Source organism: Acomys russatus, chromosome 5, assembly GCF_903995435.1.
Source record: "Acomys russatus chromosome 5, mAcoRus1.1, whole genome shotgun sequence".
In the NCBI taxonomy this organism is placed as follows: Eukaryota; Metazoa; Chordata; class Mammalia; order Rodentia; family Muridae; genus Acomys; species Acomys russatus.
In genome coordinates, this window is record NC_067141.1 from 64,965,814 (window position 1) to 64,981,983 (window position 16,170).

The following is a 16,170-nucleotide window of genomic DNA, read 5'->3' on the forward strand; positions in this document are numbered from 1 at the left end:
CAGCTCCCTTCCCCCAGCGCTCCCTGAGGGAGCCTCCCCACCCATCCGAGTCAGCTGCTGGAGCGGACTGTGAAGATACACACCATAGATGGGGTAGAGCTAGAAGGACTCACAAGCACTAAGCCAGGCCAGAGTCCTAGAGGCTAGGGAGACAGACAGACAATGGACGTGGGGGTACGGTGGGGGTGTCAGAAGATGTGCTCATCAGCGATCCCATCCCCAATCCATGGCATGCTGTCCCCAGCTCCAGCCACCCCAGAGGGAGGGACGGAAGGAGATGGCCAAGTGGTCTGAAGCTTCTCAGACTGTGTACCGACTCCCCTGCCCCAATTCTCACCCAACCTGGGCCTTCGGCCCTCCGCCTGCCAGGTGGGAGGTAGCTGGATTTTCAACAGGGGAATAGGGGAACATGAGTGACTTTTTTTTTTAATTTACATTTTTAATAATATTATTTTTTTTTTAAAAACTTGGAGCTGGGAGAATGGCAAAAGGGAGGAGCCCGGAATTTCACCCTGGATGAACAGCCAACCCGGGGAGGGCATTCAACCACGGCCCAAACTTGATGCCCCTAAGGGCTGTGGGTATAAACTCCAGGCTCAAAGGGGTAAATCAGGAAGATGGGGCACCCAGACCTGGGGTGAGAATGGGGGCAAATGCCCTGGGGAGAGGAGGGTCAGGGCATTTCTCAGAGGCCCAGGGTCCACATAGGCATCCACATGAGTACCCCCTTCCCCCAAAAGGCTCTGCAGGGGCCAGGCCCAGCCCAGGGCAACTGAGGGGCAAATCTTGGCACCTGCCCCCAGTGAGTCCAGTTCCTCCCTGAAGCGGGTGGACGGAGGTTGCCCATTTCAGATGCTCAGTCTCTTCCTTCTGTCTTCCGCTCCCTGGGGCTGCGAGGGGTGGGGCAGGCGGAGCGCTGGGCGGCCATGGCAGGCCTTTACTGGGAAGCCTGTGATGTGGGGTTCTCCGATTTGCTTTCTTGGCTGGATGGAGGCTTGCTGTTCCAGGGGCTGTTGGCGCCCAGTGCAGGGGAGTTGTTAAAGCTGTCCTCGTCGTCAATGCCGTTGGCCGCGTCAAACTGGGTGTTCTCCAGCCGAGTGATGAGCCTCTCGTCCTCGTCCCCGAACTCCCCGCCCATCAGGGTGGGCTCCCCCACCACCATCACATCCTGAGAGTGGCGGAGGTCCCCAAACATAATCGGGGCAGGGGCTCGCCCGACCCAGGGCAGCAGATATCCCCAGAGCCCCATACCCTCCCAAGAAGCTCAACACCCCACCCCCTCTTCATACCCAAGTTTAAAACCCCAACTCCTGGGACCCTTCCCACTGAAGGGCTCCAGAACATCACAGCCTTTAGCCCTTACCCATTGGATTCTGGGAAGAAATAACATCCCCCTCCCCAGCTCTCTATTCCACCTCCCTCAGATTTTAGGGGGTCCTTAAACTTCTGTCCACATGTAAATGGGCAGATCACAGATATGAGGGAGGGAAACGTGTGTGTGCATGCGCTCTACATATGCAACAGCCAAGTCTGCACGTCCTTCCATCGGTGTGGGTGTGTTCTGATGGCACGTGCGCCACACTATCTGCTCTGAACGTCTTATATTCTCACAGCTGAGCCTGTCCCGTGTTCTATGTACCTGTGGCTGAGCTTGTGTGGTCACAACCATGCATGTATGTGCCTTGGCAAAGATTCTCTCATCAGTGGAAGGAGCCAGAGCATGCTGGCTCTAGAGTACATGGGGAAGACTATGCCTCTATGACTGCTGGTAAGCTCAGGCTCAGACTGGGGTCAAGGGTGAGCAGTGGGGCAGCCCAGAAGAGAAGAAAGCCGAGATGCTTACAGGTACCTGGCTGGAGAGAGCGAAGGTGCTGGCTGGGCTCTTCTTCTTGCTGTTGCTGTTGTTGGTGTTGCCACCCCCCGAGCTCATGGTGCTCCCCCCTGACATCTTCCGTTTCCTCCTTTTGCTGGGCTGCTGTCGTGCAGGCTCCGCTGTGCAGAGAAAGGAGGCTCGGTGGGAGCGGGCTCTGGACCCCACTCTCTATTTCCAGGCCTCAGGAGCCTGCCTCTACCCTGGTCTCGGTCTTGCAGTCCCACGAGTAAGAAAGAAGCAAACGGAACTTCACATCATGAGGAGACAGAAGATACAGCCGCCTCACGGTGTCCTGTCAAGAGTGTGGCGAGCGCAGGGGGGCAAGGCACTCACCGGGAGGCGCTACCATGCGCTGCCACTTCTGGAAAAGGCAGGTCTTGAGGCAGTCTCGGGGGCTGAGGCTGTAGGTCTTGTGGCGAGACATGAGTTCCTGCATGGGCTCGAGTATCACACAGAGCTGCGGGTCGACCAGAAGACGGATTAGACCGTTAGGGGCAGACGCGGAGCTCGAGGAACAAACAGGCTATGGGGCAAGACCTGAGCGACCAGAGACTCACTCGGAGGTAGTTGAGAGTGGAGTTGGACAGCCCACACCGGGTGATATTTTTGGAGAGCTGATCCAGCATCTGGGGGTCCTGGGCCTAAGAGCAGGAAAAAGAACACTGGGATCTGAGTTGCATCTGTTCACCTGAGCATGTGACACAGCTGAGAGAAAGGAGCTACACACAAGTAAACCCACCTCCCCTCTCTAAGTTCAGTCAGAAAACAGCACACAGCAGCCGGCTCAACCCACAGCTGCTAGCCTTTCCCCTCATTTCAGGCCCCGCCCACAACTCACATGCATGGCCAGGATGCTCCTGGGGATGAGCTCTCTGTGCTGCCGGATGCTGAAGTGCCACGTCTTTATCCGCATCATGTCGTCGAACATGAACTCCAGGTACAACCGGCCCTCCACACACACCTGGGGATAGGCTCGTCATATCCCTGGTCCCCGTCCCACCAACACACAGAAATGTGCCTGTTACAGCTCTCCCCCTATGTTTGCTTCTGCTACCTGCCCAAGTATCTGAGTACGTAACTGTTGCAGCATGCCCCTCCCCATATACCTGTTATACCTGGCCTTTACACACTCACATATACTTACACACACATAGTAGGAAAGCTTAACAGATCCTCGTCCTTTTCCCAAGTAGCCAGAGAAAAACCCATCTGCTACAAGTTCTATGAGGGCAGGCTCTCGTTCACTGTATACCTCGGGGCCCAGAAAACTGACATGAATAAACCAAGTAAATATCTGCTGGACGCTATGGCTGCTTGCCCTCCCTTCTCGTTTGACTGCATCCCATTACGCCCCCTTGGGGGACAGCTACAGCACATGTTGGAAAAGAGCAAATCAAATCCAGGTGCCCTTGGTGTTCCCTAGCCTGTCGGTTTGCTGACCTGGGTGAACATGGGTTTGCCGTGCTGGGTCACCATGCTGCCCTGGTCACAGTCGAGGGACACAAAGTTGCTGTGGAATGCCTCCTTGGGATGCTTAAGTACATAGTACAGCTCCGTGGCACCCCCCTCAAAAATGCTGCGGAAGTAGCGTGGGATCAGGGTCCGGCCAATGGCTAGAGAGACAGGACAAACTTTTCAGAGGAGAGGTGTTTCAAAAAGGCCCAAGGCAGACCTCTGAACACTCCCAGGCTCACAAACTCCAAGAAGTGTATCACTGGGGCCACTCACTGTATCTCTTTGGTCCATCCTCCAGGCAGAAAGTGATGGTCAACATGGCATCATCCTCAAAGAACTCAGTCGTGAACGCGTCCCACCAGAGATTGTCGCACTCCTGAAGAACCCAGAGGTGAGCATGTGTGTGTGGTAGGACATCCATAGGGAAGTACATTTGGACACCCCCACCCCATTTCTCTGCCATACCTCCGTCCAGTTCTGTAGCCGTTTGTTAAGCTCAAATATCCTATAGTCAGTTTGGTTACCGTACGGTGTATGCCTCCTGGGGAAGTGAAGAAGTGGCGTCAGCAGCAGAGTCGTGCTGTCTCTACCCCTTTCTGCTTGCACTCACGCAAAGGAAAGCCTCCTTCCTGGCTGTACCCCACTTACCCTATCCCAGGTTCCAGGTACGTAGGTGGGTACATGGGAGTTGGGCTGTGTAAGGGAAGAGAGAAATTACTGGAGAAGGGGAGGGGACACTCCCTTCCCTTTCCAGGCAGGTTACCATCTAATGGGGGTTAGGAAGCAGGAAAGCAACTCACCCCACATCCCGGTCCAGCATGGTGCCGGGATGAAAGGGAGGGAAGGCGTTGCCGTTCGGGGGCTCCTTCGGTGAGTACAGCTTGAATGACTTTGAGGAACAACCTAAGAGAGAGAATGGCACAGCTCCCCTGAGCTTCTTGGGAGCATGCCTGGAAGCCTGCTAGACCATATGGGTATGGTCTGGTCTTCTGGGGTCTCTGGCCTGGGTAGAAGAGAGTGGTAAGCTAGAGGAGGGGTCAGCTCTAATGGTCACCTTGGCTCTTCAACGTCAGATCCCACCTTGTTTAATTCAGAAACTGGGAGTGGGGCTGGAGAGCTGGCTCACGAGTGGGAGCACGCACTGCTCACTCCACCAGACGACCCAAATGTGGTCCCCAGCACCGCACACGAGGCTGTTCATGGCCTTCTAATAACTGCAGTTCCTGGGGACAGGTCACCCTCTTCTGGCCTCTGTGGGTACCTGCACTTGTGTGCACTTACCCCATGCTCCCCTCATAATTAAAAATAAAATAAAACTTTAAAGAAAGGAAGAAAAGAGCTGGAGAGCACTGACTGTTCTTCCAGAGGTCCTGAGTTCAATTCCCAGCAACCACATGGTGGCTCACAACCATCTATAATGAGATCTGATGCCCTCTTCTGGCATGCAGGTGTACATGCAGACAGAGCACTGTATGCATAATAATAAATAAATAAATCTTTAAAAAACAAAACAAAACACGGATGAACTAAAGCAACGAAGAAATGCCAGCATCACAGAAAAAAAAGACCAAAACGTTACAATTCTGACAAACCACCTTTCTATCTTATCTGCATAGCTTCATTCGACCCTAATATTTTTGTGAGGCAGGATTGACAATAACATTCCCAATTTTAAGATGTGGCAACTGAGGGTTCCAAAAAGACTTGCCAGTACAACCGGCTAAAGCAGGGCCTGAGCCTAGATAGTCTAGCCCCCACATTCTGTTCTGTGCGTGCCCTCTGACCCCTTTTATTTTCATCTCCGGTGGCCAAGGTTGGGGTTGAGGGATTTAGGGAATTCTCTGCTCTTCCTCCACCCTGCAGGGTCTCAGGAGGGCAAGGGATAGAAAGATAAGGGGTGGGGGGGGGGGGGGGGGGGACTGGTGTGCCTGTTGGGTGCGGCCCACAAGATAAACAGTTGAGCTTTTGGCCTTCCAAACCAACAGCCATCCCCTTATCAGCCCAGCCCCCACACCCACACCTACAATGGATAGAGTCTAACCCTTTTTCTTTGGAGACTTGAGGTGGGAGGGGGGAGTACATGGGCCTTTACTAGATGCCACTCTACCTGGATGGGCACAGAAGCTGGGGAAGGAGGCTATGTTCCAGGGTTCAGTCTAGAAGGCCAATACTAAGTAGAAAGGAGTCTCCACTGTGTATATGGGCCCATGCGGGGCTGTCCCCTCCCCCACTTTGTGAAGCAGTGTATATATCGTTCTTGGCATACTAGTTCTGACTGCCACAGTTAAATTCATACTTGGACAGGAGCCAGTTACCCAGGCAATCTCTTCTTCCCCACACCACCAGAAGAGAGGAGAAACTGAGGCACGGTCTTGAAGGTTCTGGCTCTGTTATTTTCACTTCCTTAGCTCCTAAAACTTGAATGCTATATCAAGAGCTCTGTCCCCCAACTTAAACATTAAATCTATTTTGTTCCTGGGGGGAGAGGGGAGACAAAGGAAGACCCTGTGCCAACATGTGCCATTTAATTTTCTCTCCAGGGGCCCCATATTACAATGTGGGCAAAGGGGGTATCCCAGAGGGGCCCAGACTACAGTCTCTAAAGGTGCCAAGAGTCAGAGTTTGTGTATGCCTGCACACGCGTGTGCCTCATCCTGCCTAGCAGGCTTCCACCTTCAGCTCGCCCCAACACGCCTACCAAGGGCTGGAACCCAGCGGCCCCAGGCGGTATCAGGGTGCCCACAAAAAGCCCTCATCCTATGCAGGAGCTCTGTACATACCGCTCTTACACACTAGTCCTGGACTGAACCTGTGTTTCAGGAAAAGGACAGTCTCTACCCAGCCTCCAAGAGTCCCCACTCAACAGACAAGTAGACTAAAGCCACACAGCGCTTAAGTTGGAACTTAGGCAACCCACCAAAAGCCAATGAACCCAAGAATCTAGAGTTGCTCAGAACTAGCCCTCACCCCTTCTTTTCCCAACTACCTCTGCTCCACCGAATTTCTGGGCCCCCCCAAGAACTTGATAAGAAGGAGAGCAAGACTGCTGAGATCCTCACAGGTACTTTTGGGGGCTAGGTTAAAAGTTCTTGGTGAGCTGGAGCCCAAACACTGGGGCCTCTAGTTACACCTCAAGTGAACCGACACAAACAAACTCAGCACCTCTCCAAGAGCCATAGCAACTCCCAGTAGCCCCAGCACAAGGGGCTGGAGGAAGGGGAGGGCCATCACCCTGACCATCTGTCCTTGTTGCTGCCTGTCCACAGTAGGAGGAATACTGGGACCAAGGTGGGGGTGGGAGTGAAAGAAACGTGCCTTCCAGCCCTAAGGTCAACATATGCCCCTCAACAATCTGTAAGTTTTTAGGAAGGAGTTGAAATGGGGAGCTCAGAACTCGCAAAGTTTGCTCAGGTTGGAAGCAGCATCCTGGGGGCTGAGGTGGTACCTCCAGTTGGGCATTTCCATGGTAACCAGACTGACCTGATGGCAGGCCTCCTCCCTTTTGGGGCTGACCATAGGTCAACATGCTTGTAGCCCCCACGCTGGGCGCTGGAGCACTTCTTCCCCCGCCAACATAGCAGGCCTGGGCTAGACACAGGGCCTTATGCCCACCCCATCAAGCTTTCAAGGTGTCCAGACTTACCTGGGAGAACTGAGGGGGTCGGGGAAGGTGCAGGGAGCGCCTGCAAGTCCTCAGGGACCCTGGCAAGGGTGAGGACTAAGGTGGAGCCAACTTCAGCGGCTCATGTCCCGAGTGGGACAGGCCAGTCTGGCTGGGAGCTCCACTCCGCAGGCCGCACAAAGACTCGCATGCACAGCCTCCGCCCGCCCCGCGGCGTCCACAGCCCAGGGGGAAAGTTACAATGGCCACCGGGCCGGGGGCTGGGGACCAGGGGGCCGGCCTGGGGAGCGGGGGGCCGCGGGGAGTCCGGAGCCTTCTTTGTTTGCAAGGTTTCCCTCAACAATGGCTGCTCCGCTCTTTCGTCTCTCCTCCTCCTCCTCGGCTCTGCCCGCCGCCGCCTCTGGCTGCCTCTGCCTCCAAGCAGCCCGCCCGCCCTCCCTAGGCCACCGGGCCCCTCTGCTGGGGAGGCGGGAGAGGCAGGGCCCGGCACTCACACTCACTCACACTGGCACACTCAGACACACGCAGCGCCCGCCTGCTCCTTCCTTTCTCCCTTTCTCTCCCTCCTCCCTCCCTCCCTCTCCTCCCCGCTCGCTCTCCGAGCCTCTCTCCGAAGGAGGCCCCAGGGCGGGCGGAGGGTGGAGCTGCCCCGCCGGCCCCGCCCCCCCCCCCCCCCCCGCGAGCGAGGAGGAAGAGCGGAGGGAGGGAGCGAGGAGGGACTGCTGAGAAAAACAAAAGAGATTGAGACCTGGAGACTGGGGACTGAACGGATTGGGCCAGGGGAGACCTGGACCGAGGGGAGGCGTAGGGAAGCCAGCAGCGAAACGTACCCTCCTGAGCCCCATGCAGGGGTGAAGGGCGGTGCTGGCCTCTGCAGATTCCTAATTTCTTCACCCAGCCAGCCAAACCTCCTACAGATCTCTCGGGTTAAAGGCCGGCCTGAGCTGCCACTCTGGAGAAATCCAAGAGCCGCTAGGTGGGAAGCTTGGGTTTACTTTTTGTCAGAAACACATTCTGAGTGCAGCTTTGTAAACACTAGAGAAAAGGTGCCAGACACTCCAGGCTCTCGTGCCCAAACCCAACCAAGTTCCAAGCCCAGGATTAGATCCCCTTTATAGGAAACACCCTTCCCGGACACCACCCTGAAGCCACGTGGATGCTAGGGAAAGAGGCGTTGTCAGGGTGAGAAGGGCAGACTTGCCTAGCCAGGGGCCCTTAAAGGGACCATCGGGTCCTTCCCACCATCCCAGGTCTTAATAAAGGTATCTGGTTAGAGGGATAGGGCTTGCTGCATCTCCTCCTATATGAAGAGATACTTCTGAAACTTCGGCGGAAGGCCAGGCCCTACTTCTTCAGACAGGAGGAGGAAACGCACGCACAGGCACACTCTGAGGAAGGTGCGCCTACTTTCATTCTTTTCGGTGTGATTCTGTCCTCTACTACCCTTCTTCCCCCAATTACATTCATGAACAACCCAAGGACAGGATTTTTCATGACACACACACACAGAAGCAAGAAAATGATAATATTGCACCGGGTTCTGTAAACATGCTCCACACATAAATTACACCCCTCACTTTCACATAAATCAGTATCTGATACACACTCCTTAAACCCTAAATACACTCAGCCCAGACACATTACGTGCAGACAAATACAGAGTCTGAGTTAAATCTTGACTTCCATTTATATGGGGACCAGGATCACGCATGCATCCTGACCTCAATATACACACCAAAACTTGTGTTATTACTTGCTAAATCTGGAACACGCTGGATAACCAGATCAATTGTTACACAGACTCTCCATACTCCAACTTCCTGGGAGCCTGCGCTCTAATCTCTACCTCAGCCTGCTCCTATGCTAACCCAAGCTCTCACAAACGATGAAGTCTATGCCATTTTAGCCAGAACTTGCAATGCACAGCCTACCCCTAGGACTTAAGACATTCCTTTCAGCTTGAAAAATGTAGGTTCTGACTCTGAAATCAGAGACACCCCTCCAACACCAACAGAACAATGCCTGTCCCTTGTGCCTTTAAACATTCCAAAGTGATCTGGGCAGAGTGGAACACACCTGGAATCCCAGAACTTGGGAGGCTGAGGTAGAAGGATTTCCATGAGTTTGAGGACAGGCTGGACTACATAGAATCCCATGGCTAGCCTCAGCCACACAGAGAGACCATTTCAAAAGTAAATAGACGCCTTTGCATATGGTTGCACAAGCCTTTAATTCTAGCATTTGGAGGCAGAAGTGGGCAGATCTCTGTGAGTTCAAGGCCAGCTTGGTCTAAATAACAAGTTCCAGGCCAGCCAGGGCTACATAGTGAGACCCTGTCTTAAAATACTTACCAGCACTTGGAAGGCAGAGGCAGGTGGATCTTTGTGAGTTCAAGGCCAGCCTGGTCTACAAAGGGAGTCCAGGATAGCCAAGGCTACACAGAGAAACCCTGTCTTGAAAAATCAAAAAAGCCGCCTTTAATCCCAGCACTCAGGAGGCAGAGGCAGGCGGATCGCTGTGAGTTCGAGGCCAGCCTGGTCTACAAAGTGAGTCCAGGATGGCCAAGGCTACACAGAGAAACCCTGTCTCGAAAAACAAAAAAAAAAAAAAAAAAAAGAAGAAGAAGAAAAAAGAAAAATCAAAAAAGCCTAAGCAAAAAAGCACACACACACACACACACACACACACACACACACACACACAGACATGTGTGCAGGGGATTAAATACACAAATTTCAACAACAGACCAAGTGAGCCAGGAGGGTTTGAGGTTGTAAACTTGGACTCTTTTAACTCCACCTGATGTAAACTCAGTCCTGGAGCAGCCTTTCTAGTCCTGCTTCCTTCCTCTCCCAGGCTTCAAACGACTGTCCGCATACGGATGGGGAAGGAGTGCATATGGATGGGGGAGGAGTGCATAGGGATGGGGGAGGAGTACATGCTTTTGGTCCCAGCCCAGAGCTCAGAAGCCCCATCCCGAGTCAGACAGGAGCCACACGAAGGGCCTCCCTTCTCACTGAGAGAGGAGCCCATAAGCACCAAGATACATCAAGACTCTGACCTATCAATCAAAAGGCTCTTAGTTCCTTCCCTGTAGCAGGTCTTCTCCTGCTCTGACCCAGTTCCCCAATGTACAGAGCAGAAAAGGTCCAGCCAAAGGCACCAGGTCTATGTCAGAAGGCCCTAAAAATTGGTGTGTGGGGGGGGGCTTGGGGGGGGAGAGCAAAGAATGACAAAGGTGATGAGGGAGAGAAGCCTATGAGTATTTCTGAAGGTGGGGGCTCAAAGAAAAGCGGCCCACAGTATGAGGTACCAGCACTGCCCCCTGCCCGGGGCCCCTGACCCAGGCCTCCAGTGTGCCTGCCCCCCTTCCTTTGTCTGTGCCCGGCCTCCCGTTGGCCTGGCGCTCTGCCATCCTCCTCTCCTGGCTCCCAGCCGCCACCACTGCTGCCTCTTCCCCTCCCCCTACTTCTCCCTGCCTTAACCCTTCTGAGCTACACGCTGCCCTAGACAGGCCTTAGCCCCTTAGCATCCTGCCCAGGGACAGGCTCCTTAGCAAGGCTCGTTCATGTCTGGTCATTAAGCCCCAAGAAAACGTTCTCCACCCCAGGAGCACCAAGGGGGCTGGAGAGGTGTTTCCGTGTGTGCATTTGTGTGGCTGTGTGTGTGTGTGTGTGTGTGTGTGTGTGTGTGTGTGCGCGTGTGCTCTGGCTTCCCTCAGTCACATGTGTGGGGCATGTGCTGTCTCTCTGTCGGGCTGGGGGAGGAGGAGCTCAGAGACAGCAGAGCACAAAGGAGAGACTCAGGCAGGCAGGCAGGCAAGCAGGCAGGCAGCCTGCCAGAGTGCCTAGGCCCCAGGGCTGCTCAGGGTGGTGGTGGTGGTCCTCAGACCTGAACTGCTGTATGCTGCCAAAATGCCCTTGGCAAAATGAAGCATTGCTTTCACCTATACATGCAAGCCTGGTCCCCTCGCTTCGCCCAGCTCCTAGTGTTCTCCACCCTCAGGCCGCTCTTTAAGCCCTTTCCCACGTGGTCCTCCTCCTGAAGCCTAACGTCCGTCCATTCCCTGTGACATCAGCCCATCAGACTTCTTCATAATCCAGAAAAAGACTCCCTCAGCCATCTTTTGCTCCTTCTCTCTCAGCCAAGCCACCAGACACACAAAAAGATTGCGAGTGTTGGGGCATTGGTGGAAGTTTCCCTTGTACATCCCTGAGCATGGGTCCCTTCCTTGTCTCCACATTAGCCACAAAGACTGCGAGGAGAAAAGGCTTGTCTCCCACTCACGCAGGGATTCTGCCCCAACCTCCCATCCTCCCCCAGCCAGACAACCTCTCTCCCTACCTACTATTTGTAGGGATAAGAATGTATGCTTCAGGCAGGCCAGGTGCTGCACGCCTCTACTTCCAGCACTCAGGAGGCAGAGGCAGGGGGGATCTGAGTCTGAGCCCTGCAGCCCCTGGTCTACAGACAGTTCCAGGACACCCAGGACTGTTAAACAGAGAAACCCTATCTTGGGAGGGAAAATTAAGTTTCAGCCCAATAATTTGTTTAAAGCCTTACCTTACTTTGGGCTCTCATACATGCTGTTATAGGGATGGAAGGAAGGGCGTGCGAAGAGTATGAACTACCTTGTCTAACTAGCATTGGTCAATTGCAAAGGAGAAAACACACACACACACACACACACACACACACACACACACACACACACCCCAAATTGGTGGGAAGGAAGGATACGAGGCCAGGCAGGATTCCAGCTTGGCAAGCTCTTCCCTCTCCTCCTCTTCTCCACCCTCTGCAGCAGAAGCCAGGGGTTCCCACACCCGGATATTCCAGCATCCTCAGGCTCTTCCAGCCCTCCTCCAGGGCCCTACACCCCTACAATGTCAGCCTCAGCAGGCACTTGAAGTGTATGCCCAACCCAGTCCAACTTGGTCGGGGTCACATGTTTTCCAAGGAAGCTTCTGTCTTGGCAGCTTCCCTTGGGGGATTGTGTGTTTGTGTGAGTGTTGTGTGTGTGTGTGGTGTGTGTGTGGGGGGCGGGTCTTAGTTGTGAAGTACAGGCTTCTCAGAATACAGGACATCGAGAGAGGAAAGAGATCCTACCAGCCTAGACCCAGGACACTGACCCCCCTCCTGGAAGGAAGGCCAATTGGAGGACCCAGAGTTATAAGGAAGCAGGAGGCTATATTCTGAGACCCTCTTCAGATTACTTCTCCCATCACATGGCTCCACTTTTTCCTCCCAGCACTTGTCCAGCCTACACTCTACGAGAAAAATTTCAGACACAGGTGCCCCTAGCAAGACCTAGGATGTGTTAGAGGTTGTGATTTGAATTTGGGTCCTCAAGTTTTCACTTCGGGGGATCTAGCATTGCTCCCCCTAACTCAACTCTGCAAACCACTCTTACTCCATAGCCTACCTGAAACTGCTACACTCACCCCCCACGAAGGCAGAGATAGCAGACCCAAGGGCCCAATTATCTGACACCCCCCTAGGAGAGCTTTCTGTCCCTCAGGAGGGCCAACCTTCCCTGGCAACAGACAGGAAAAGTTAAAGGGGGGCAAGATGGGCCCCAATCAACTCCTCCCCCAAACAGCATCCTCAAAAACAGCCCGAGGGGGGGAAATGTCACAAAATATGTAAGAGGCAAGAAGCAGCAGTAAAGGGGGGGAAACCCAAACCAGCCAATCACAACTCTACGATGACCTGAGGGGGGGGGGTCAAAAGTCCAAAGTCACTTCTGATTGGCTAACACCCTGGAATTCTGGGAATTTCAGTCCCCCCCCACCCCTCCCCAGTTAGCTTTCCCCTCCCTCAAAAAAAAAAAAAAAAAAAAAAAAAAAAAAAAAAACAAGCCATCATCCTCAGCACCCCCTCCCCGTGCCTCTGGGCTGCTGCGCATTTTTATATATATGCATATATATATAAGAAATTCCTCGCCCGACCGAGGCCCCGCTAACTCTATACAGCACCCCAACCCCCACCATGCCTTCGACGCCCCCCACATACAAATTATCGCCAAACCAGGGGTGAGGGGGCCCGAGAGGGAGGGAGGGGCCAAGCGGCCGCGAGACCCACTCACCAGGACAGGCACAGCCCACTGACATCTTCACATCGCCCGCCGCTGGGGGCCCAGCCGAGTCACGGTGCCCGCCCCTCGCAGGGACAGGCCGGGCATGAGCCGCTGCCGCCGCCCGCGGCCCCCGATGCCCTCGCCGCCGGCCCGGCCCGGCCTCTGCCCGCTGCGGGCAGCCCCTGCCTGCAGCTAGGGGCCTGTCAGGCACGGAGCAGACAGGAAGGAAGCCAGGCAGGAAGGCGAGCTGCCTCTGCGTGTGTACGCGCGGGTGTGCGTCCCCGGAGTGTGTGTCCGTGTGTGCGCGTGTGCGTGTCTGTGCGCTCCCGCCGCCCTCCCCGCCGCCGCCGCCGCCGCCGCCGCCGCCGCCGCCGCCCTCGCGCTCGCTCCCGCTCGCGCGTCCTCTCCCTCTCGCAGGCGCCGGCTCTCCGGCCTGAGTCGGGCTGGGCCGGGCTTTATTAATATGCTAATTGTCCTGCCAGTAGGAGGGGAGAGCTGTGTCAAAGTGACCCGGGCGAGCGCGCCGCGAGCGACGACGTGCGTGCGCCGCGCGGCGAGGGGCAGGGAGCGCTCCCGGGAACGGCATGCATGTGACGCAGCTCTTAAAAAACGAGACGGAGGCAGAGACCCCGGCGAGGGCGGGCGAGAGCTGGAGAGCGGGAGGAGGCGAAGCCTCCTGCTCGGCGTCCGTCCTCCCGGTGCGCTGGGTTGGGAGCTTGGCTGAGCGGGAGCGGGGATTGGGGGAGGCGGAGCCTGGGTGGGCAGTGAGGTGTGCCCTCTCTCCACCCCCGGGAGGGATGGGGCGCTGACCCCTGCCTGTGCTCTCCGCTGAGGCCCTAGCCTTATTCTACAGACCCTGCGTGGCGCGCTCCACCCGAAGCTGGGTGGGAACAGGGGCACTATCCTAATTCTCAGAGCAACCCCTGGTCTCATCCTCTTTCTAAATTAACCAGACCGTGCCTGCTAAACCAGTTGGGATTAGAGCTAAAAGGGTTAATTAAGTAGGGGGGGTCCCCGCCCTCCCCCGCCTAAGGGCCTGAGATCGGCATTTTGCAAGGGGACACTGGGACGGTGGAATGACCACTAGGTTGGGGGTGGGGGGTGAGCTACGGACTACGAAGGCCATCCTTTCCTCTTGCAGGCTCTGACGCACCAGTTAAGACATCTCCCTACCCCCCACCTTTTTCTTCCAGCCCCGAAATCTTCTACCCACCCACCGCCGTCCTCCGCCCCTGGAAGCAGCTCTCGGTTGAGTGTTTTGGAGGTGGAGAACAGGAAGCCGACTTCTCCAGAGCCCCCTACCCGTAGGGGCAGAGGCCGCAGCGCGGGTGGGGGTGGGGCATCCTGGATAGTCTTAAGTGAGAAAACTCTTCCAAAGGGAGAGCCCTCCCAACCTTCAGGCAATCCTCAAGGACTCCCCAACCCAGCCTTTACAGGGGAAGAAGCCCAAAGCCCAGCCCTAGCTGCCTCATAAACAGGAAATACTTATTAGCGGGGTATGAAGAAAAGAGTTCAAGGGGGTCCCTAAGCCCTAGCTTCCCTCTCTTAAGCTTCAAGGTGTGTTCCACGGGTAGATGCTGGGGACCTGGACTGGTGTCCCCTCCCTAAGGTTTTTGAACTGGATGGGGGTGAGGGTGGCTTCCCTTTGTTGCTAAACCGGGAGTTGGTTGATAATGGTTCTTGATTCCCCTACCCCAACTTAGAGTTTGCACAGCTGGCTTAACTGGCCAGGGGAGGGCTACAGATGTGGCAGCTAGACAGTTATAAGACCCCCCCAACCTCGGGTTTTTGCTAAGGAGCAAGAAACTATGGAAGGAAAGTCTGAGGATTGAGGACGGACGTGCCTAGGAATGAAAACACCCCTCCCCCAGTGTTTAAACTAGGGGCAGCGCCGCACAACAGGAGCAGGCTGCTTGACGTCTTCCCGTCCCCACGCCCCACCAAGGGCATTAGAGGGACTTTCTGAAACCATCTACACACAACATTTCCTTGGCAGCATCCTCCGCGAGAGCCCCTCTCCTTCCCAGTCTTTTTCAGAGGTCAGCACGAGAGGGAGGAGAGAGAACCCAAGGTAACCAATAGCCCAGGGTTCTGAACGCTCAGGTTTGAATCCCAGCACAGCCCCCCAGCGGAATGACCCGGACAGCCGATAGCCCCGCCCTGAACTCCTGTAATTGGTACCTGTAGCTTGATGAGCTGTAAACCAGACACTGTATACACGTAGCCCCTCCTCCTGGTGTAGTAGGCAGTTCCCGTGTGCTTTATTTTAAATTTTTTTAATTTGTGACACTATTTCAAGGAGGACAGGAGGACGCTGAATGTTGTGTGGTACCCTGAGAGGGGGATGTCACTGAGCTTGGACTCCCTATCACTACCATCCATGACTGTGCTTTGTCCCAGTCCTGTGACCCCTTGTCCCTAAGGCCACTCATTCCACACAACTAGCCAGACCGGATTCCATGGTGCTCCTGATCACCTGGTGGACGACAGGGATTCCAACCCACCCTAAGGAGGTCTTCCTGCCTTTTGAGCCGGAGATTCTTCTAGAATAGCGATGTAGACTGTGAAATGAAAGGAAGGAATTGAAAAACCAAACTGCATCAAGACCAGCCTAGTGGGGTCTACAAAGCGAGTCCATGGCAGCCAGGGCTCTTTACACCGAGAAACCCCCGGCTCCTCAAACCAAACAAACTGAACTGCACTCGTGGGCGAGTACCAGGCTCTGTTAGGCGTTCACACCTGTGGTCTCCTCTTAGTGTGGGTATATGGGTGTTTTGCAGCTATATGTGCCTGTGCACGTGTGTATATAGTTTCATATATGGACAGGTCCTTGTGTGCATGTGGAGGCCAGAGGTCAACCTCTGGTGTATTTCCTTAGGGGCCATCTTATTTATTTATTTATTTATTTATTTATTTATTTATTTATTGGTTTTTCGAGACAGGGTTTCTCTGTGTAGCCTTGGCCATCCTGGACTCACTTTGTAGACCAGGCTGGCCTCTAACTCACAGCGATCCGCCTGCCTCTGCCTCCCCAGTGCTGGGATTAAAGGCGTGCGCCACCACGCCCGGCTTTTATTTTTATTTTTATTGAGACAGGGTTTCTCTAGGTAGCTGTGTAACCTTGGTTGTCCTGGACTCACT

General features: G+C 54.8%; 1 protein-coding gene across 3 annotated transcripts; it reads right to left on the reverse strand.

Moving 5' to 3' along the window:
• Positions 1-537: 537 nt before the first annotated feature.
• Positions 538-13,351, reverse strand: Ldb1 (LIM domain binding 1). Of its 3 annotated transcripts, none has more exons than XM_051146687.1 (11): positions 13,039-13,351; positions 4,129-4,231; positions 3,977-4,021; positions 3,794-3,869; positions 3,602-3,704; positions 3,314-3,486; positions 2,712-2,834; positions 2,431-2,514; positions 2,207-2,330; positions 1,850-1,992; positions 538-1,168 (listed from the first exon to the last, which is right to left on the reverse strand). In XM_051146687.1, the coding sequence occupies exons 1-11, from the start codon at positions 13,061-13,063 to the stop codon at positions 938-940; spliced, it is 1,230 nt and encodes a 409-aa protein (XP_051002644.1). In that variant the 5' UTR covers positions 13,064-13,351; the 3' UTR covers positions 538-937. The 3 variants fall into 3 exon arrangements, with proteins under 3 accessions (XP_051002644.1, XP_051002643.1, XP_051002642.1); XM_051146686.1 differs by having other exon boundaries at positions 1,844-1,992; XM_051146685.1 differs by lacking the exon at positions 13,039-13,351 and adding an exon at positions 6,972-7,231 and having other exon boundaries at positions 1,844-1,992.
• Between the last annotated feature and the right edge of the window lie 2,819 nt (positions 13,352-16,170).

Coding starts and splice junctions, on each gene's coding strand:
- Ldb1 (XM_051146686.1), bottom strand. CDS start 13,063: ATGTCAGTGGGCTGTGCCTGTCCTG. Junction 4,232..13,038: donor AGTGGGCTGTGCCTGTCCTG/GTGAGTGGGTCT, acceptor TCTCTCTCTTAG/GTTGTTCCTCAAAGTCATTC. Junction 2,515..2,711: donor GGAGCATCCTGGCCATGCAT/GTGAGTTGTGGG, acceptor TCCTGCTCTTAG/GCCCAGGACCCCCAGATGCT.